The sequence below is a fragment of the Notolepis coatsorum genome, assembly GCF_963971535.1.
Source record: "Notolepis coatsorum genome assembly, chromosome: 11".
In the NCBI taxonomy this organism is placed as follows: Eukaryota; Metazoa; Chordata; class Actinopteri; order Aulopiformes; family Paralepididae; genus Notolepis; species Notolepis coatsorum.
The window spans coordinates 87474652-87497952 of NC_140175.1; the positions used below are offsets into that span (position 1 = coordinate 87474652).

At 42.1% G+C, this 23301-nt stretch overlaps 1 protein-coding gene across 2 annotated transcripts in view; it reads left to right on the forward strand.

Annotated features, from left to right (window-relative positions):
* The window catches only part of LOC311236579 (AF4/FMR2 family member 1-like), a 127805-nt gene that overhangs the window by 22296 nt on the left and 82208 nt on the right, over positions 1–23301 (forward strand). For both annotated transcript variants that reach the window (XM_084324265.1, XM_084324266.1), the window contains exon 2: positions 16853–16976. In XM_084324265.1, coding sequence (XP_084180391.1) covers positions 16853–16976 — 124 coding nt within the window. The remainder of the gene's footprint in view (positions 1–16852; positions 16977–23301) is intronic.

The following is a 23301-nucleotide window of genomic DNA, read 5'->3' on the forward strand; positions in this document are numbered from 1 at the left end:
ATGAACGTTATAGCAGAATGTTCTGGGGTATTTCCTGGAACGCGAGATATAGGGTGCTAAGCTAAATCGAATGGTGTTTCGGCTATAGACGAGCTAGAGTTAAAACTGTCTGTATCATGGTCCACCATGAATGCATGAAAGGGGGGGGGGGGGTGGGGGATGTCGTTTCTGATTATTGATTACCAATAACGGCATTAGCCTCAGTAGCCTCATTCGCTGACCAGGTGGATGGCTATCAAAGCAAGGCCCGACCAAGCTGAAATTGACGTCAAATCGCTCTTACCTGTGGCCGGTTGGACTGCAAAAAGGATTTCCCAGTTATCGATCGCCATCTGGTAGATCCATATGTCCATTGGCTGATGCTATATTCCTTTACTGGACACTGAATTCAGTGTCCCAAAAACTATTCTAGGCGATCGGCTACACGCATTGCTTTAGGCTAACAGAAAAGTCCATTCATAATAATAAAAAAAAACACCGGTCTGTAACAGGGAACACTGCATTATCGAGACAGCGCCCCTACGAGGATCTGGCCGGTAATGCACTTTTCCGAATTCCAAGAGTAGGGTAACTCTGCAGTGCCGCTCGGTGACATTGAGTAGGATATTAAAATGGAATAAAAGCCAAAACAACCTTGCCACGTATATATACGTGGTTGGCCCTTTAAGCATGGCGCCGAAACACATATATACGTGGTTGGCCCAGAATGTGTTAATGATTTTACAATATTTAAATTTTTGCTAATGAAGTGATATATTTATTATCAACTATCCAGTTCGTTTTTATAGTGTAACGCTACTTCAAATCATTGGACGTACAGAGAGAGAGGGAGAGAGACGGGCTCATCCCCCTCTCACCCCCACCCCCCTTTCCTCACTATTGGAACTCTTTCTAACTAAGCGGTAAAAAAAAACGTAACTGACGCTAGCTGCTACTTTAGTTACGTTTTTTTTAACCACGACGTGTGCGCATACAGGTATGGCGAGTAGGGCTGTCCCCGACTATTTGGATAGTCGACTATGATTGGCCGAAATTTGCCGTTAGTCGACTATTAGTCGACTATAAAAAATAAAAAAAAATATTTTTTTATCATTCCATTTGGGCTGTGGGGGGTGCTTAACACTATGGGGACCGGCCACGAGTTAACTCGGGTTTCGGTGCCATGCGTTGAGGACCAGAGCCACGAGTTAACTCGTGGCAAGTTGTTATTGTTTTATTCCATATTAATAACCGACTCAACATCCCCCATCGACTCTGCAGATCTACCCGCCTCTGTGAAATCGGCGACATGCAATACCGGCCAGATCCTCTTAGGGGCGCCATCGCTCCACTGCAGTATCATTGTGGGCGAGTGGATTTTTTTTTACCGTCTATGGGCGTTTCATTTTAGCCTGATCCCAAACGAAGCGCAGATTTCAGCCTGGAATAATGGGATTTATGATCAGCCAATGGACATCGATCTACCAGATGCCGATGAATAATCGGGAAATGCTGCCGGCGATCACATGGGCTGACGGTAGGACCCTCTTCACCCAAATTATAGCCGGATTGGAGCTTGTTGTAAAACGCAAGCAATCGATCTGTGAATGTGGCTACTTGCATGGACACTCTATTGGTAATCAATAATACTAATCGGCATCCCCCGCCGCCCCCATTTCATCCATAGATGCTCTGGAATAGTCCGGATGATAAGCAGTTTGTTTTATTTCATTCGTATATATACAACAGAAATGCCGTTAAATATAACGTTATTAGCCTTTAGCCCTATAACTAGCTTTCCAGAAAAAATATGAGACGAAAACTGCATTAAAGCTTATATTCACAACGCTATAAAATGACAACCAACCGATGGATTTTTATTTTCTTTAAGCCATTATGAAGCGACGGTTTATGCACTCAAGTGACAATGAGAATGGACAGATAGCAATACTATAAAGTATAGATATAGCTATACAAAGACACATCGGTTTGTTGACAAACCTCTGTCCTCCAGCACCATATTAGACGGCGACGAACGGTCCTCAAAGTGTTAATGTCTGAAGGAGTCGACTGAAGGCTTCTTGTCCTCTGCAAAAGCATGCAATTGGTCCACTGATGGATACATCTTGATATTTGTCTAGTCTAGTGTGTTCATTAGATGGGTGAAATCCTCTTTCTGTGCCTGTTTTCTTAGGCAGTTAGCTTCTGGTATGCATGCCATTAGCGTTAGCCACGCTTCTAGGCCTCTTTTCTTTTGGAAAGAATGATAAATTATTATATATATATATATATATATATATATATTTTTTTTTTATTCGACTAATAGGTTGGCAGTCGACTACGGCTCCTTTCGACCGACTAATAGGGGTCAGCCCTAATGGCGAGGATGTAAAGCGTGTTAGACGCATTTATTGGACCCGTTGCAGAGTTTACGTAAACGGAGCGACTCGCAAGAGGAGTTGTCACAGGCTGTAGGACGCAGGGCTGAAGAGCTAGATGTCATAGCTTCTAAAATGTAAGGTGGGGGTATCGTGCTCAGCCCGTCCCTTCCAGCTGGAGTTGACTTGAAACACGGATGTTATCAAATGCAAGCGAAACGCGCACTGTTGAGTCCTGGCTCTAGGAGGAATCGCGAATAGTGGTTTAAGAGAAGTTATTTATATTTCGAATGTGATTCATTGGGCACTAGTTAGATTATAATTTGCGCATGTTATGACTTTGAACGTCTGCCATTTCCACCGCAAAAGGCATACAAGTAACAACAATACGATGCGTCGATCATGAATATGCAAATTGATGAAATTTCATCGTTGATTACATCGACACGGTCGACGAATCGTGACAGCCCTAATATATATATAATATATATACAGCATTATTGTATTGTATCATATAGAGTTGTATGGGTTATATGCAGGTGTATAAGTAGGTATATAGAAGGATTATGGGTTTAATCCTTATGGTTAGAAGTTATGATGTTGCCAAATTACTGTCACATCTTTTTATTTATTATAATAATATTGTTATTATGTAGCCCAAACTGCCATGTCATGTGACGAGGACTTTGCCGTATAATAATAATTATTGATGGAGGCCTCTGAGCCTGAGGTGATTACTAGTTAGCTTAACATGATTTATTTGGCAAAGTTTCCCATCTTTCACCCTTACTAGGTTTCTCTTGGCATTGTCCTCAGTCACACCGAGGCACCATTCAAGGTGTCATGGGAGGGAGTGCCCTATGAAGGACATAGGACGACGTGTGACTGGACAAGGCTGGTCTGTGCTGTCCCGGTACTTTGGCCGGTGTCACAGCTACATCTGTGACTAATGAGCAGGCTGCACGGCATATTGTCGAGATCTAGGCCACTGCCACTCCACTTGTTGCCATGGGAGCCACCCGACGGGGGTGTCGTCGGATCAAGATCATCAACACTCGTTATCTGGGAACTATAGCATCACAAGGTGCAGATTTAGGATTTAGTTCTCCCAACTTAGACCTAGTCCACACAGGCATTTTTGAAAACTGTAAAAAATATATATAAATAAAATCACGTCCACACCAAAGGTGTTTTCTTAAATCTCTCTGTCCACACAACAACGCAAGAACGAATGCTTGAATGAAATGACTGGACGGGAGGCTGCAGGGAGCTCTCCAAGGTCCCGATTACAGAAAAAATACTACGTACATACCATAATCTTCACCCTGGCAGGAGTTTTCAAAACGGTCTGTTTTCAGTGACCTAAAACGGAGTTTGCGCTGTGGAAGAAAGGCCAAAATGTATAGAAACAGATTCAGTTTAAAAAATAACACGTGTGTTAGGGCTGGGCGATATGACGATATTATATAAATATTGGGTACAGTTCATTAACAATACACTTTTTCAACGTATCGTGGATATCGTGATGTTTTGCCCAATAGGATTGTGTCGCGTCAATCTGGTCCACACGTTACTCGTTCATATCTCAGCCTGTGTTGAGATATGCCCATTCCGCGGTCTGTTAATAAAGTTTTCAATCAGACAGATGTATGGAAAGGCTTTTATTATAACATTCGTTGAGGTAAAATCATTATGGCTCATTTAGTCATCCTGCAGAGCACTGGTCTCCTACTAGTCGGTTGCGGGGAGCTAATGTAAGTAGCTTTGTTGATGTCAGCACACCGGACATTCAGGAAGTCAAAAACTAATGACGCTTGCCGATTGGTGCTAAGAACAGCAGGGCGGGTGCAAGCGGTGTGACGTAATTGGCAGACTCGACTGTCAATCAAAATTATTCTGTTGTCCGTCAGAATGAATGAATGAAAACTTTATTAACATATTGCAGAATGGGTACAATACAGTACAGGAGGATGAAGACCAGAAAAAGACTTTCGGCTTTTTTACATAAGGGTCCTCCATTTTCAATTCATCAAAACATTTAGAGACATACAAATATACAGTAGTTTCATAAACATGCTAAAATGCTATTGATTGATTGATTGATTTAAAACTTTATTAACATATTGCAGAATGGGTACAGTACAGCTCAATACATACAATTGTTAAGGGGATGCAGACCAGAGAAAGACTTTTGTCTTGTTTACATCAGGGTCCCCCATTTTCAATTCATCATATTTCATATCTAAATCATATAATATCTCATTGCTAAATATATGCAATATATTATAATCTAATAATCCAATAATCTAAATCTAATATATAATATAAAAATGCTAAATGCATGGGTATTTTATTTTGTCTTTAATGTTAGCTTGCAAACTCAAATACTGTCTTGGTAAGCCTCATAATGAATCGTTTGGGGTAAAAAAGAAAAACATCGTGATGTGTATCGTGTATCGCCGAAAGGTCAGAAAATATCGTGATATCATATTTAGGCCATATCGCCCAGCCCTAACGTGTGTACCATGCATTAATGTTGACTAGTTAGGAACTTCTCCTAGGCGGCCAGTTATTAGGTCCATTTCATTATACAAGTCTCTCACTCGCCAGCATATAAGCGCCTGTTGTGTGCTGTAAGCATACCATCAGGAAAAGTCATAATCAACCATTAGATATTTATTTTGGCTGCATGTCGTCATCCTTTGGGAGCAGAGAGAACAGATGTGAATGTTGCGACGGTAACCTCATGCCGGGGTGTCTGTGTGTGTCTATAATTGCACCTGGCTGTAGTGGGGATGGGCGCCAGAGTAATGTTTTGTCAGATCAAGTGATTGCATGAATTCCTCCAGAGGTGATTGATTACTTGTTTAGGGAAATCTATTTTTAGAATGCATCTTAATGAGCATGTCAGCGGCAATAACAATGCACAGCGATATACCCGATGCACATCCCAGGGTTTCCGTTAGAAAAAATTGTTGCCGGTCTCCGTGACCTGCAAGATTTCAATCTACCGGACAAATGAGATTAATTCCGGTCATAGTTTATTGAGCTTTAAAACAATTGATAGGCAGGCTATATAAAGAATGTCATCCTCAAGGCATGTAGATTTATAATATTATTACTTAAAACTAGGCTACTTTTGCGTATACAGTCATTAATATATTCCAAATAAAATAAGTCCCTCGATACTCCGTGCTGCTGCTGACTTGAAATAAAATAGACCGCGTATGTGGGCAGTCGGTCCGACACTAAACAGCAGTCTGTTATAATCACATTTTTATGAGCTAACGAATTCCGTTATATTGGACATTTGTATTAATTATATCAAGCGAAGAACTGAGAAAGCAGAGAGACGGCAACATTATCGTGGTTTGCGTGACGACTCTCTCCACCTCGCAACGACTTATTTGCAAAGAGTATGGCGCTGCAGAGCAGCTCATTTAGCTGTTATTGGCTCTTTTCTGGGAACCGCACAGCAGCGCCCCCCACCCAACATTGGCTGAAAATGGCTGAATTGGAGTACTGCTGGAATACTGCATTGTGCTGTTGTTGCTCTGGCTCTGCAGCTTCACAAAAGTTCGCACACCCAGCAGTAAGCTCTCGCTGACAACGTCGTTGTCATTATTAGAAGCAACGAGGAAACAAATGTAATGATCGTTTCGTTCATCGCATAGGCTATTTAATTTTAGCCTATTTTAATACAATTCAAATAATCAAATTGTGCTTAGACTCAGGGAATTATTTTCACCGGACATTAAGACCGGAGAGATTACATATGTCGGACTTCAACAGATTTTGCCGGTCAAATACCGGTAATTACCGGCTAACGGAAACGCTGGCACATCCACCGCCGGGCGCCAATCCCGTTGTACAGCGTGTTTGCCGGCCATGCAAATTCTGCCAAATCACGCTGTACAGCGATATTGAGATAATATTTCATTTTTTCGCCATGGCATTCATAATTCCGCCACCCAGCCTCTGGTGATACAGTGGGACCCTGCACAATAGTGCAACGCCTCAATACCGCCGCCTGGTGGATGATCGGGCAAGTTACAACCGGAAGTGGCCATCGGTGCATCTGGGAAATCCGTCCGGCAGTCACATATCGTTGCGGGACTACAGACAAACACTGGCGCGCATATGGATCGCTGCCATAACTCAATAATCAATATGATTTGGGCGTTTATTGCGCCATACAAACCGGAAATGGATCTAGTAGATCGACGTCAAATAAGTGGGATCTTTTTCCTCCAGTCTCATCGGCGAACGGTAAGAGGACAGTAACGTTACTTTCAGCTTGATTGTTTATTCTTTTCACTGCAAACCGATCTGATCAATATATCACCCATACTACATAAAGCATTTACTGACGATCACGGAATTATAAACGACCCCCCCCTTTCATCCGCGCATGATGAATCATAACTTATACGATCATGTACAATTGAATTTTTAATATAGCGTGTATCGGCAATAAATGGCAGTTGATAATCTATATATGCGTTTATGCTTATAACTCACGTTCTATGAATTACTGCAGAAAACGATTAAAACATACTTATATTCTAGAAGGTATTTTTGGAAGAATCTATGAATGAAAAAGTATAACGTTCCTACATCCTGAACGATAGATAATCGATGTTGAATGGGCCATAGTAATGTCAATTTAGCAATACAATTTAAAAAGTTATAGCCCTGCAAAGAAGGTGAACATCTCCATAGGCTTAGAGTGGTGGCAGTGAGCCTACATTGATGGATATAACCGTGGCAGGGAATGTGTTAATGCTTATTGTCAATCAAAACAATTCAGTTACCATTTGTAATAATTACATTACCTTGTGCATCATGTCTTTCCACTCATGGAACAGCAGATTTCTTTTAGGAAAAAAGTTTTTTGGTACAGGATGTCTTCTCTGTTTTGGTACAGTATGTCTTCTCTTCTTTGGCTAGTAGTAGTGTTTGGGTCCATGTAGCATAACTAACATTACCAGTTAGCTGGCCACAACTTCAGTGTGTCCGCGTTAATAGCCTATGAGGGCTGGGCTACGCGAACTGGGCGAGATTGTTGGCACAATTTGGAAATGCACAAACACGAACCGCTGTTTTTATCTTCTTAGATAACGCTAAGCCAGCTGTATTCCAATGCAACAAACCTTTCGCGGGAACGTTACTCCATGGAATCCTCCTCTCCAACTCTCTCGGGCTTCCACTGTTGTCTCCCTGCAACAACGCACGCCTCACAGGATTTCCAAGCGAGACTTCAGTCTGAGTGAGATTTCTGTTTCACTGGCAAAAACAATAACAAATATTGAGTACTCATGAATTAGCGCATGGCAGCAGCAATAACGAGATATCAACAGTGATTTACCATTTGTAATAATTACATTACCTCTACTGCTCTGTCTGCAACAGGTCTCTCCTCTCATGGAACGGCATGTCTGTAATCAATAGAGCGCTACGCAAAGTGGGCATTGTGTTGTTGGCACAATTAGGAAATGCATAAACACGAACCACCCAGATTATCTTTTAGATAATGCTAAGCTAGCTTTCAACGCAACAAACCTTTCACAGTACGCTCTCATGCTCCACAGCTTCCATTGTTGTCTTCCTGCAACAACTCATGTCTCGCAGGATTTCAGAGTGAGATTTTGGTTTCAGTGGCACAAATGACAAACAACAACTCAAAAACCACTCAAGTTCAGTTTAAATGGCGCATACTCAAGTAATCGATTACTCGCGGCCATCCCTAGTCTGTAGATCTGTAGGGCTCATAGTCTTTTCACAGGATTACCTCTCCCCTCGGGTTGGTTGGTGTTAAGTCAGTGGTTAGGATGATGGTGGTCAGTGAGGTTGACACTTGTTCCACCATAATGACCCATCATACTGTGTGTCCCATAACCAATGCAGAATTTACCTATCTCAAACCCTGCCCTCTATTCTTGATCCTACAACCACTGCTTTTGTCCGAGCAACAGTTGTGATTGGAGGATCAAGAAACAAGGGCGTGGTTCGAGATGGGTTGATTACTTGGAGTTGGCCTTTTGTTGTTGAAAAATTACTTGCAGATGAAAATGTATTGAATAAAATAAGCTACAGGTTGTTTTTTCTTTAAAGATCCCCTCCTGATTTATTTTAAACTCTTTCAACATTTTCTATATTGAATACAATTTTGCATACATGTTTCCCACCAAGTTGTTCAATAAACTACTGAAAATATCCTAGCAGCATCTCTACACCTTTACCCTAATTGATAATGCAAAGTAGGGCTGTCTTAAATACTTTGAAGCTTCGAAGCTTCGTTCGATGGCACGAGCTTCGAACATAAAAAATGAAATCGACGTTTTTTTTATTTTTATTTAAAAATTTTCTCCAATCTTGCGCCTCCATTCCAATGAAACGAAAGTAAGCGGCGCCTTCCCGCCTCCATTCCAATGAAACGAAAGTAAGCGGCGCCTCGACTCCACCTCTCTACAACAAGCACGTGGAGATTATCTGTGTTGAAAACAACAAGGACATGTGCAGCAGACATGTCGACGAAGAAGTCATCAGACGTGTGGTTACACTTTAAAATATGCAAAGACAATGCCCAAAAAGCCGAGTGCCAGATATGCCAGAAGAAAATGGCATATCACAACTCTACAACAACTTTGTCAAATCACCTAAAAAACGTAAGTATCGTTGTACACTACCGCGATGCCACACAAAACATTAATAAGGCTATGCCTATGCTGCTATGACTAATGTGTTACCAAGTTGGCTAATTTAATTGTAATCATCTGCTTTTGTAGGTGCATTCTTGTCTGATATAATTATAAATTATAAATGATAAATTAAATATAATATAATTGTTTGCTTGATAGACGAAGGTTGCAACATAATTATGTAATGTCATGTCGTTGGCTGTGAGAGCAGCCCCACTGCACACAGGCAGGGCAGCCGAGTGAAACCTTGTTGGCTGCGTCACAGTCACGAAAGGGGCTACTTAATTAATTAATCCAATCCACTTTATTTATAGAGCACATTTAAAGACAACAAAGTTTACCAAAGTGCTGTACAAGTCCCACAACATAAGATAAAAATAATATATATATATATATATTATAATTAATATGTATATATTTTTTTCGAAGCTTCGAATTAAAATCGAAGCTCGGCCCCAAAGCTTCGATTGCCAAAAAAAGCTTCAAAGGTCAGCCCTAATGCAAAGATCTATGAATTTGGACATGCATTCATATTCACCAGGAATTCCAATTCAGCAGCGTATACTCTTTTGAGACATGTCAATACCTTCTCAGTGTGTGCTGAAGCTGAAGGTGTCAAGTTACCACATAATGGACCATGGGACGTTTGACCTATTACTTAGTGACATCACACGTGCAACTCCGATTTCAAGGGAAGTACAGAGAAGCTGTCTCTGTCTCTAGGGAAAGAATGTGAAAAAGGCGCTCTGGTGACAACAAGTCCTGCACAAATATAAATTTGTATAGCCATGCCTCCAAGAGGAGTTAACACAAACATGCTTTTGAGTGGAGGGGATTAAAAAGAAATTGACAGACAGTGCAAATGGGATTAGTTTAATTTAGTTTATTAGGATCCCCAATTAGCTACAGCTAGGGATGGGTATCGTTAGGATTTTATCGATACTACTACTCTTATCGATACTGCTTAACGGTTCGGTACTTTATCGATACTCTTATCGGTTCTTTTTGGTTCTTTTTTTGCAAGAAAAAAAGACAATTAATTAAGAACAGAATCAACATTGCTTTATTATTTATAAATACAACTTTATAAATAAGTATTATAAATAAATATAATTTCTTCAGCAACAGCAATGTTCTTTTATATAACTTTATAAATAAATATAATAAATTAATATAATTTCTTCAGCAACAGCAGCAACAATGTTTTAAATGTGTCTGACTCTGAATTATAGACTTTTTATAATAAACAACAAATGCAAAAGGCTAACAGAACTGTGACACTCGTTCACCCTATCCTCTGTCATCCTTCCTCTAGCTGCTACTACCTGCTAGGGAGAAAGGACTTTGGGTGGTGGAGGGAGGTAGAGGAGGAGGATGTGTGGTGGCCCTGGGCTCACTGGCCTGGGACATAGTGGCTGACGCCTCAGCTTGACGATCTATAAAAAGTTTAGATTGTAGTATTTGTAGCTAAACAATTGTTTTGTTTATTAGCCTATTTGTAATAATTCGTTATTAGCCTAGGCAACTCCGTATCTTGGCTTACGGTTACGGCTGCAGTGGATGCAGATGGAACACTGCGCGCAAGGCAGTCGAATACGCGCATTTCTGCACACTAATATCATGTTTTGCCAACAGATGTTTTGATAAATTGATTTGCTCGTATTGCCACCCTTACTGGCAAATGTTTTGTTGCACTTGTGGCAACGTGCATTGTCGGCATTGACCCTTGTAAAGTATATCCATACTTTAGAACGCTTCGCTCTATCCGCCATGATCACGACTCAGTGCATGCAGAGCTGCTGTCTGTGTGCAGAGCGCTATAGCACGGGGCGTCGGGGACACTTTCATTAAGGAGTACCCGTATGTAGGACCCGTATGTCTATGTGTAGCACTAGCGAGCGACTCGCGAGGAGACTCGCTGGCTGCGGCTCGCTTCTCGTGCAGAGACAGAGAGAGGATCGTTCGCAACTTTTAAATAATAATAATAATAATAATAATAATAATAATAATAATAATAATAATAATAATTTCTCTAGAGTATCGATAGCAGTACCGAGGACGTCAGAGCTTATAAATACTCCGGTATTTTCTAATATAGAACCGGTTCCCGTTTAAAACCGGGGTCCGGGGGGCATCCCTAGCTACAGCACACAAGAGGCTTGTGGAGGGGACTGAAGACAATAACTGACTACAAAGTCAGCGCCCCCTCAATGGGGAGCGACGACGCCTCTCTAGCGGACAAACTCAACTCCTTCTACGCTCGGTTCGGTGTAGACAGTGTCGCCGCTAGCCCTCTGGCTAGTGACGTCACTGGCGCACCGGCTGTTGTGGAGGGGGGGGGGGGCAACCGCGGGGGGGCGGGGGCGCTCTCTCGTTGTCGGAACACAGTGTGAGAAGAGCATTTATGCAGGTGAACACCAGGAAGGCTGCAGGCCCAGATGGTATAACAGGACGCATACTTAAGTCCTGTGCAAACCAGCTTGCCCCGGTGTTCACCGCCATATTTAATCAATCCCTGGCGGAGTCAGTAGTCCCTGCCTGCTTCAAGATGTCTACCATCATCCCTGTACCGAAGAAACCCTCCCCAACATGTCCAAATGATTACAGACCGGTGGCACTCACCTCTGTGGTCATGAAATGTTTCGAGAGGCTGGTCAAGGACCACATTTGTGCCTCTCTCCCCAGTGATATGGACCCTATGCAATTTGCATACAGGACAAACAGGTCCACTGATGACGCGGTCTCCCAGGTACTGCACAGCACTCTCTCCCACCTTGACCGTCAGAAGGGGGGCTATGTGAGACTGTTGTTCATTGACTACAGCTCAGCGTTCAACACCATAGTCCCCACCAGACTGGTGGACAAGCTGATCGAGCTAGGCCTGAGCTCCGCCCTGAGCGCCTGGGTACTGGACTTTCTGAGTGAAAGACCCCAGGCGGTCAGGGTGGGGGGTCAGACCTCCAACACCATCACCCTGAGCATCGGGTCCACCCAGGGCTGTGTTCTAAGCCCCCTGCTGTACTCACTCTACACACACGACTGTGCGGCCAAGTTCAGCTCCAACTCCATTGTGAAGTTCGCCGACGACACGGTGGTGGTGGGGCTGATCTCGGACAACGACGAGAAGGCCTACCGAGAGGAGGTTGAGGTACTGGAACGTTGGTGCCAGGACAACAGCCTGCTCCTGAACATTGGTAAAACCAAGGAGCTGATCGTGGATTATAGGAGAGGACAGCAGGAGACACACACACCACTGACGATTAACGGGGCTACCGTGGACAGGGTGAGCAGCTTCAAGTACCTGGGGGTCCACATCTCAGAGGACCTGACATGGTCAACACACATAGACACAGTAGTAAAGAAAGCGAAGCAGCGCCTCTACCACCTGAGACAGTTAAGGAAGTTCAGAGTATCGGGGAAGATACTCCAGTCCTTCTACTCAGGAGCTGTAGAGAGCATCTTGACCGGAAACATCACTGCCTGGTATGGGAACAGCACGGCACAGGACAAGAAGGCCCTACAGAGAGTGGTGCGCTCAGCCGAGCGTACCACGGGTATTGCGCTACCTCCCCTGCAGGCTCTATACAACAAGAGGTGCAAATCCAGAGCCTGCAGGATAATGAAAGACCCCCACCACCCCAATAACAGCCTGTTCCAGCTGCTGAGGTCAGGCAGACGCCTGCGAACTCCAGCTACTAGGACGGAGAGGCTTAGGCTAAGCTTCTTCCCCCAGGCCATCAGAGCCTTGAACAATGAACATTGAGAGACACAGAAACTGAACTATCCACACACAAGCACATACACGACACGCACGCTGAGCACGCTCACACACTAGCAGCCACTTTAACACTCATGCCGCACACACGCACACTTATGGCCAGAGGAAAGGCCACTTAAAGTAGTATAACATCAGGAACAGTGTATTGCACTACTAAAGCTACCTAGCATGTCCTATATGCTCTGTAAATACTAATGTACAGATACCGAGATGGCACACCATGTACCTGTTTATTGCACTGTTTTATTGGATTCTATTAATATGTTGTACCACTGTATTTTATTGGATTCTATTATATGTTGTACCACTGTATTGCACATCGTCGCGGGCAAGACCAGCCGCATTTCATTGTATACCTGTATGCCGTGACAATTAAAACTCTTGACTTGACTTGACTTGATAGCAGTAGCTATTCTTCCTGGGGTCCATAAAAAACCTACATTGTGACCGACACACATAACTACAAGTAAACAGGACAAATGACTAGCACACACACAGACATAATACTTACATCATAACATATAACATTACAAGTAAACATGACAAAGGAGTCGGACTAGAGTCTCTAGTAGAGACTTGGACTAGTACACTACACACACACAAGACTAGCTTTAATATACAATAATTCAATATCCAATAATTGTGAAATAGCTAAGAATACTTAACTGTACACAACTATATGCCCACACATTTGTTCATACACGCTTAATTTAACAGCTAATTAAATTGACGTTGATAACATAATGATGTTGTTGCAATGCATACGTCTCACCACTATTTTACCTCATTAACACATTGTTCGCCAAGAACGAGTTACGCCGGTTTTGCCCACCATGCGTTGAACGCCAAGAACGACTTACGCAGTTTTTGGGATCAATATAAAAATGTTTCGCCATGGCATTCATAATTCATCCAGCCAACCTCTGGACTGCAGTGGGACCCTGTATGAGATTGCAACGCCTCAATACCGCCGCCTGGTGGATGGTCGGGCGAGTTACACTCTCGCCAAAACCGGAAGTGGTGATCGGTGCGTAGAGGAAATCCCTCCGGCAGTCGCATCTTGTTACGTGGATCCAGACAAACACTATAGTGCATTTGGATCGCTTTCTAAACTTAATAATCTATATGATTTCGGCGTTTATTGCGCCATACAAACCGGAAATGGATGTAGGAGATCGACGTAAAATAATTGGGATCTTTTTCCTCCAGTCTCATCGGCGAACGGTAAGAGGACAGTAACGTTATTTTCAGCCTGATTGTTTATTCATTTCACTGCAAACCATCTGATCAATATATCAACCCATACTAAATAAAGCCGTTACTGACGATCAAGGAATTATAAACTACACCCCCCCCCCCCTTCCTTCACGCATGATGAAGCATAATGTATACCGATAATTTTTTAATATAGCGTGTATAGGAAAGAAACGCCAATCGATAATCTATCATATGCGTCAGGGCCTATAACACTCGTTTTTGGAGTTACAGCAGAAAAGCTTAAAAACATACTTACCGTAATTCCTCTAATAGTAACCGGGTCTCAAATACAAGCCGGGTCTCTATTAATGGCCGGGTGCGCTCTTGAGCTAAGCAATTATAAGCCGGCCTCCTAATACAAGCCGGGTTACTAATATACTGAGCTGCATACTGAGCTAGTTACTTGATTTCACTTTGAAAACGTTGAAATGACCAGTGACCACCTGTAATTGCACTGTTTACTATTTCATACAGTACTTGGTTTCAATAAATGAACCCAGTACATTTTACTGGGTTCAAACTGACACAAAATGTTGATTTATTCATTATGATCCGTTTGAAAATTTGAAATATAGGCCTCCCTCTTATACAGGCCTCCTCCTAATACAAGCCTGGTACCCGCTACAGTTGAAACAAATACAAGCCGGGGTTACTATTAGAGGAATTACGGTATATTCTAGACTGTATTAACACAACAATGTATGAATGAAAAAATCTAACGTTCCCACATCCTGAACGATAGATAATCGATGTTGAATGGGCCATAGTAATGTCAATATAGCAATAAAATGTAAAAAGTTATAGCCCTGCAAAGAAGGTAAACATCTCTAGGGCTGACCTTCGAAGCTTTTTTGGTAATCGAAGCTTCGGGGGGGAAGCTTCGAGAAAAAAAAAAAAAAAAAAAAAAAACGTTTTCTTTTAAATAATATATATAATATATATATATATAATATATATATATATATTTTTTTTTTTAATCTTGTGTTGTGGGACTTGTACAGCACTCTATAAATAAAGTGGATTGGATTAATTAATTAAGTAGCCCCTTTCGTGACTATCACAAGGTTTCACTCGGCTGCCCTGCCTGTGTGCAGTGGGGCTGCTCTCACAGCCAACGACATGACATTACATAATTATGTTGCAACCTTCGTCTATCAAGCAAACAATTATATAAATATTTATATGTAGTTGATAGAAACAAAGGCAGAATTCGACTTAATTAAGCACGTTTTATTAAGACATATTTTTATATTGGTCGGGACACCTTTAAAAAGCAGCACAATGAACACAAATATGTCCGACATAGTCTTAAATAACAAACGGCATTGCTTCGCTTCTTCGTCTGTCTGCTGCACATGTCCTTGTTGTTTTCAACACAGATAATCTCCACGTGCTTGTTGTAGAGAGGTGGAGTCGAGGTGCCGCTTACTTTCGTTTAATTGGAATGGAGGCGGGAAGGTGCCGCTTACTTTTGTTTCATTGGAATGGAGGCGCAAGATTTTGGAGGCAACATTTTTTTTTTTTTTTTTTTTTTTTAATGTATTACTTTTATATATAATATATATTATATATATATATATATTTTTTTTTTTTTTCAAATATCCCTTGCCAAAAGATTCTGTTTTAATAACATTTTAAATCATATTTGTCTGACTTTATCTTGTGGGATATGGCTAGGAAAGTGAAATCCATTTATGCATAGCTCAGTACATAACCAATTTGAGATCAGTTAAAATGGTTATCAGCCTTTATCAAGCTCATAATTGAGGTGATCATGAAGACGTTTAATTTTTGACTAGGCTACGTTCAGACTGCAGGCAAATCAGATCTTTTGGTTCATGTGACTCACATCTGTCTTTCATGACCGTGTGAAGAGCACTAATCACATCGAATCTGATCTCTTCAATTCTGATTTGAGCAACTTTCATATGTGGTCCTAAATCGGATACAGGTCTTATTATTATTATAATTTTTTTTTTGCAATTCAACCTCAGTCTGAACGGTCATGTCAGAATTCATGTGACTTTTACTTCACTTTACTGTTACATTTGCACTCTGGGTTGGATGCCAAACTTCTTTTCATTGTACTGTTTTTTTTTTTTTTTGTATATCTTTTTCCCCCTCCATTTTCCTCCGATTTTCTCCCATCCCAATGTTAGTCGTATGCCAATTCCCAATCCCCTTCCTGGTCGCTGCGCACTTACCCCCCACAGTCCGATCATCTGGGAGAGTGGAGGCTATCACGTGCTTTCTCCGACACACGTCCAGCCAATCAACCGCTTCTTTTCACCTGGCAGCGCGTATCCTCCCTGAGAGGGCGTAGCGTGTGGAAGGATCACACTATCCCACTCAGGTCCTATCCGCGCTTAGCAGGCGCCCCGACCGAACTGTAGGAGTCCCTGTTTACAATGACCCGGACCCACCCCGCCAGCTTCTCCCACCCTCTAATACTGCCAATTGTATTAGTGTGAACGGCCAGCCAAGCTGGTGACAACCCCGGAGCTGTGAGCTGGATTCGAACAGGCGAATCTAGCTCACAGCTCCGGGGTTGGTGACAAACGCAATCTCCGCTACGCCACCTAACCGCCCCTCATTGTACTGTTTGTGCTGTATAATGACAATACATTGTAATCTAATCTAAATCTCTTAGCTTGGTGTTGGCGTGATGCATCCCTACTTAAGATGGGATGCTACTTCATGGGTAAACAAAAGTGAGTCACCATGTGTTTATTTCTCTGTGTGATCTTTATGGCCCACAGCTTGTACAACATTGAAGAGAGAAACCTCCTTCGCGTGCGAGCGCGGGAGCAACGGAACCAGGAGACCAACCAGGACAAGGAGCTCAACCCGGAGAATGTGCCCCTGTTTGGGGAACCCTACAAGGTGAGAGTCCATGCTTATCTAAGGAAATGCATGTCTAATTTAAACCCTGCCCTCTTTTCTTGATCATTCAATCACCTTTATTTGTCCCGAGGGAATCGGCAAGAGTTGTGACGGGAGGATCAAGTAAAGAGGGTGGGGTTTGAGATCTGTACAGGTGTAGATGTAATTAGCGGAGCCAAGCTTTGCAATGCACAATTTTAAGTCAGTTAAGATTCTATGGTTCCTATTTATATCAGATGTCATGTTGGCTAAACATGCTCTCACCTCCTCCAAGCCCAAACATTAGTTTCAGCTTGTGTTGAGCTACGGCATGTTCCTCCAGTTATTCTGAAAGAAGAAAGGTAAAACTAATTCGGTCGTCATCAAATTATCTTCTCAAATCGATGAATGATCATGTTTAATAATGGTGATTATTGCCTGTAGTAGACTCCTCACGCTTTAGGGCAATAGCAGCGTTAGCGGCGCTACCCTCGGCCAATCGTCGCCGTCAGTTTGATGCAGAAAGGGCTTATCGCACAACCTTGGAAAAGATGGTTGGTTGTTGCACCTTTTTTGATAAACGGAAGAAGAAATGTAGTAGTAGGCCCACAGCTGGAGTTGCAACGGTTGATATTACTTCTCTTAATGCATAATGCCTCGTGGTACTTTGTCCCCTGTCCTCACGAGAGAGGTGTCATTAGACCCGGGCACCTCAGGAACTATTGTTCTGTTGTGGTAATGAGCTGCACAGGGTCTGTGACCTGCGCGTGCCCCTCTGTACGTCAAGTATAGTTTCTGGCCATCTTCCTCTTGCATAACTTTGAAGAGAGAGCCAGGGGCAGACAGGGTCAACTGTGTGATGCATACCAGAGTAGGTACCCCTTGCCTGTGCATTATCAGCCAAGAGAGAGAAGGTAGCAGTGAAAGAAGTCTCATTTAAGGCTGGACAATATATATCCACATATATCCATATATATCGTCTAACTGTGATATTGTATCGTGGATAAAAAAAACAACAATCGACAAAAGGGCTTCTGAATATCGTGATCTTCATTTCTTTCCATATCGCCCAGCCCTAGTCTCATTTCTCATTGTTATGAGCAGAGGTGGATAGACTTATCTTTACTTTATCATTTATGTAACTAGGCCAAGGCTGGTCTATATGCTACTGTTGACGGTGTGCATATGAGTTAGAGCTGTTCCCGAAGCCTGTTTTTGGGCTTCGAACTTCGTCAGTGTTTTATAAAATATCCTCAAACTAAATCCTCAATTTGAATAAAGTGATGAATCTGATTAAATTAGTATTTTTTTAAATTAAATCAACTTTCTTTAATGAATATAAATCATCAATTTCGTCAACATAAATAATCCAATAAGGGCACGGTTGGTACGAAAGTGATGGTGACGTCTTGATGGAGCGCAGAGTGCCAAGCGGATGCAGATAGGCTACATCGTTTATGATAAATGTTTTATAATTTTTTTTATGACGAGTCCTATACTATAATACTATAATATTAGTGTAGCCTAATCTTTATCTAAAACTGTGAAGAAAAACACTATTGGTTTAAATAGATACATGAAAAAAAATATATATTAAAGGGGACATGCATTATAAATGGCTTTTTTCAGTGTTTAGCATTGTTTTATAGTAATAGGGGTTAGTATCAATAGGGGTCTGTGTCTCTAATTACCATATTGGCGGATTCCTCTAATTCAGTTGAGACCATTTCCTCCTCCATTGAATTAGGTCATTCTGATTTGACTTGCAAGGTGACGTAACAAGGAGCTGGTGGAGCTGATTGTGATCTGATTGGCTCTGTGGTTGACAGCCACAGCAGAGCGAATGGAAATATCTTCACTTCCTCAAACAGAGCGAGGCAGAGAGAACGAGCGAGAGAGAGAGATAGAGAAAGAGAGAGAGAGGAGCTTCTGTCGGGGAAACAAACACACGCATTTTACACACAACCTGACGGCGCGTGCGGGGAAACACAAACACACACATTTTACACTAGGGCTGTCTTAAATACTTCAAAGCTTCAAAGCTTCGAAGCTTCGTTCGATGGGCATGGGATTCAAATATGAAAATAAAATTCGAATCTATTAAAATAAAGTAAATTTTTTTTGTTTTTGTTTTTGCAAAATCAACTCTGCCTCTCTTTGTTAACACATTGGCGACTGCTGGGACCCGTCTAATATAGTGGTTGAGGACCAGCTTTTGTAAACAGGCCGGTGTATTTTTGTAGAGCTAAATCTATACTTTATAGTATTGCTATCTGTCCATTCTCATTGTCAATTGAGTTCATAAACCGTCCCTTCAAAATAGCTTAAAGAAAAAAAAAATCATCAATAGGGTCATTTTATAGCGCCGTGAATATAAGCATTATAGCGGATTTTGTCTCGTATATTTTCTGGAAGGCTAGTTATAGGGCTAATAGTGGCTAACGTTATATTCAACGGCATTTCCGTTTTACATATGCTAAAGAAATAACTCTGAAACTGCATATCATCGGGACTGTCCCAAAGCATATATTTATCGGTTATTATTATTGATTACCAATAACGGTGGTCGTGTAACTAGCCACATACGCTGCTCGGCTGGTTGCGTATCATAGCAAGCTCTGATCCGGCTGTAATTTATGTGAAAAAGATCTTACCATGAGCCGGTGAGATACCCCCTAGCATTTCCCCGTTATCGATCGGCATCTGGTAGATCGATATGTCCATTGGCTGATGATAAATCCCCTTATTCCATGGTGGAATCTGCGGTTCGAAACGTAATCCACGGTACAAGATGCTGATTCAGAATCCGGGTACTAAAAATATCCATTGAAAGGGGGGGAAAAAAGTCATCCGTTCGCCCACAGGGCATACTGTAGTGGAGCGATGGCGCCCCTAAGAGGATCTGGCCGGTATTGCACATCCTCAAATTCACAGACTAGGGAATATATGCAGTGCCGCTCCGCGACCTTGACCTGGTTATTAAAATGATATAAAAGCAATAACAACTTGCCACGGCTTTATACGTGACTCTGTCCACAACGCATGGATTCGAAACCCGTATTAACTCGTGGTTGGGCGTCAAAGTGTTAAGGCATAAAAGAAATATATAAAAATAATTCCCACGGCGACTATGGATAGGGAATTTCTTTATTTAATTAAAATGTTCACAACAACATGGATGCATGTACTCTGCCAGCATGTTTAATATCCATAATACTAAAGGTTTGACTAAGATTTTTATGAAACTTTATTGAAAAAAAATATATAATTGGGTCGCACCTAAATCGGCAGGGTCGGTCGGCAACCGGAACCAAACCATTATTTTTGTTAGGCCTAATTACAACAAGCAATGCTGTTTGTTATTTAAGATGAGGTCGGACTCGGCACTGACAGATTTGTGTTCATTGTGGTGCTTTTATAAAGCCTCAAATGACGGCTTACAATATTTCATGAAAGCAAAGTGTTTCGTTTGTCTAAGATTTAAAAAGGTTTAAACTTTACAGCACTGACAAAGTTGAACAAAGTGCTGTACAAGTCCCACAACATTTACACACAACCTGACGTGCGGGGTTTCTCCCTGGTAGAGAGAGAGAGAGAGAGAGAGAGAGGGACCGTGGCGCAGGAGTGTGTGAAACACAAACACACACGCATTTGACACGCAGGGCTTCTCCCTGGTAGAGAGAGAGAGAGAGGGACCGCGGTGCAGGAGTGTGTGAACCACACGCATTTGACGCCCGGGGCTTCTCCCTGGTAGAGAGAGAGAGCGAGGGACCACGGTGCAGGAGTGTGTGAACCACACGCATTTGACGCCCGGGGCTTCTCCCTGGTAGAGAGAGAGAGCGAGGGACCACGGTGCAGGAGTGTGTGAACCACACGCATTTGACGCCCGGGGCTTCTCCCTGGTAGAGAGAGAGAGGGACCGCGGTGCAGGAGTGTGTGAAACACAAACACACGCATTTACACACACAACCTGGACCTCGCGGGGAAGCAGTGGCACACACGCATTTACACACACAACCTGGACTGCGCAGGGGAAGCAGTGGAGAGATAACTTTATGCTCCGTGTCCCTCTCTCTCTCCCTCCCTCCCTCTCCCCCCCCTCTCTCTCTCTCTCTCTCTCTCTCTCTCTCTCTCTATCTCTATCTCTCTCTGTTTGCCAGTCGCAGACTGTGGGTGACTCTCACTCAAAGCGCTTATGGGCGGAGCCCATCCAAAAATAGCCTGAAATCCTGAGGCTGAAAAATTATGCTTTTGAGTACTTGATCAAAAATATAAAACAATGAATTTTTTTGGAAAGAAATACTTTCTGATGTGTTCCATAGACTCTCAGGAATTGTGTAAAGTTGCCCAAATAGTGCAAGGAATAGCAATGCATGTCCCCTTTAAATTTTTCTTACATTTTTAATTTATTTTTTAATAAAAAATTTGAATGTTGATTTAGAATTTGCGGCTCAGCCCTAATATGAGTGACACGTATATGGCAAACTCTGTTAAAAAGACATGCATGCTAGTAGGTACATACAGGCATTAAAGCGTTCTGTCTTGAGACTGAATTCCGTCCATTTGATTAGGAGTTCCGTCCATTTGATTCGGAGTCTGACGGATTTCCCGTCAATTGGCTACCTGGTATAATATGATTTGTAGATGCATACAGATTGAAACTAAATTGAGCCAATCAGGCGTCAAATATCATGAAAAAGGGAATTTTTTTCCTACCGCGGCCACGCCAAGCAGTCCTGGCGAGCAATAATGGCAGGACGCACGCAGCGACTCGAGAGACAGGATTACACTAATAGTAGAAAAAAGTTTCAGTCAAACGACCTGCACAACCCCACACACACACATGCTACTGATTCAAAGTTACTTATGATTAACAAAGGCATTCGTTTTGTGGCATTAACGTTATAGTTACACGTTCAATAACATCAGCGTATTTACCCGACCATATAGCATTGTTATTGGTCATTCATAGCTCAGTTCCTTCCTTTGCTCAGAGAGCCCGTACTGAATTGTACCCATTCTGCAATCTGTTAATAAAGTTTTCAATCAGACAAATGTATAGAAAAGCTTTTATTATAACATTTGTTGCAGTAAAATCATCATGCCTCGTTTGGTACTCCTGTTATTAGCTCTGGTACGTTTGTTATTGATTCTCTCGTGTAAATCAATGGCGGACTTCCCGGAAGTAAAAAACAAATAAGCGTTTGCCGATTGGTGGTAAGAACAGCAGAGGCGGGTGCAAGCGGTGTGACGTAATTGGCAGAATCGACTGTCAATCAAAATTGTTCTGTTGCCGTCTACCTGCATTGCTTTGGTTGAGAGAGATGGTGCTCTCTTATTAACACTTTCAGTGCCCATCACGTCATATTACGTTTTATCAGCCCAATGCCTGAATGCCCACGACGTTTATTAGCGTTTATTTCTTTATTAGCGATCTGAATTCATATTTCATCAACCGAGTCTCCCGTTGGTATGCAGCCCCTGTAGGAGCTCAGATGTGAAAAAACCGCCCCCTATCGTCTCCCAGATGGTAATGCACCCTTTTGGAATGGACTCAATGAAAATGGATGAGAAAAGAGAAATCCGGAATCCACATTTTACTTCTCAGGCATGTAACCCGAGCCGATCGGATTCATTGTGGACCCTCAGAACAGCGTGGAATACATATGTACAGTATGTAGCGTTGGATCAATAAAAGCGATTGATATTTGGAATGGCGATCAGGAATTGGAATAATCTTTTTGGATAACATCTGATCTCAGGTAAGGAATCTATTTTACCACTCTTAGGATAATCAGACCTGTTTTCAAGGAGATATAAGCTTTTCCCCTATGTGTGTGGCTGTGTGCGCGATCACTGATGAGGTACTCCGATAATCGATTTTCAGCTCGCAGCGTGCATACGTACACATATACTATCGATAATCTAGCATTTATTTGAAAACGATTCATAAATAGGCCGAAAAATGACAGTTTTTGTGTATTCTAGAATATTCCAGTAAATGTCTTTTATCATGGAATCTTTAAATTTTCCTTAAACAAGGGCTTTTCAAAATGCTATAAAACGAAAATGAACAGATAAAAAAACAATCCGCTTCGACAATGTTGACTGGAAAACGAGTCATTGATAAGCGACGGGCAGATTAGACACATAGCCATAATTTAAAACATAGATTAGGCGTTAATAACGCTAACATTGAAGTGGATGGTGGGCATTCAAGCACTAAATCGTGTGCCCCCTGCTGGCACTGAAAGTGTTAAAACTCATAAACAAGTCTTGAGCAAGAAAGGTTAGTCTGTTAGGTTATGAAAGCCAGTGAGAATTGTATGACTCAGACTTCAGCAAT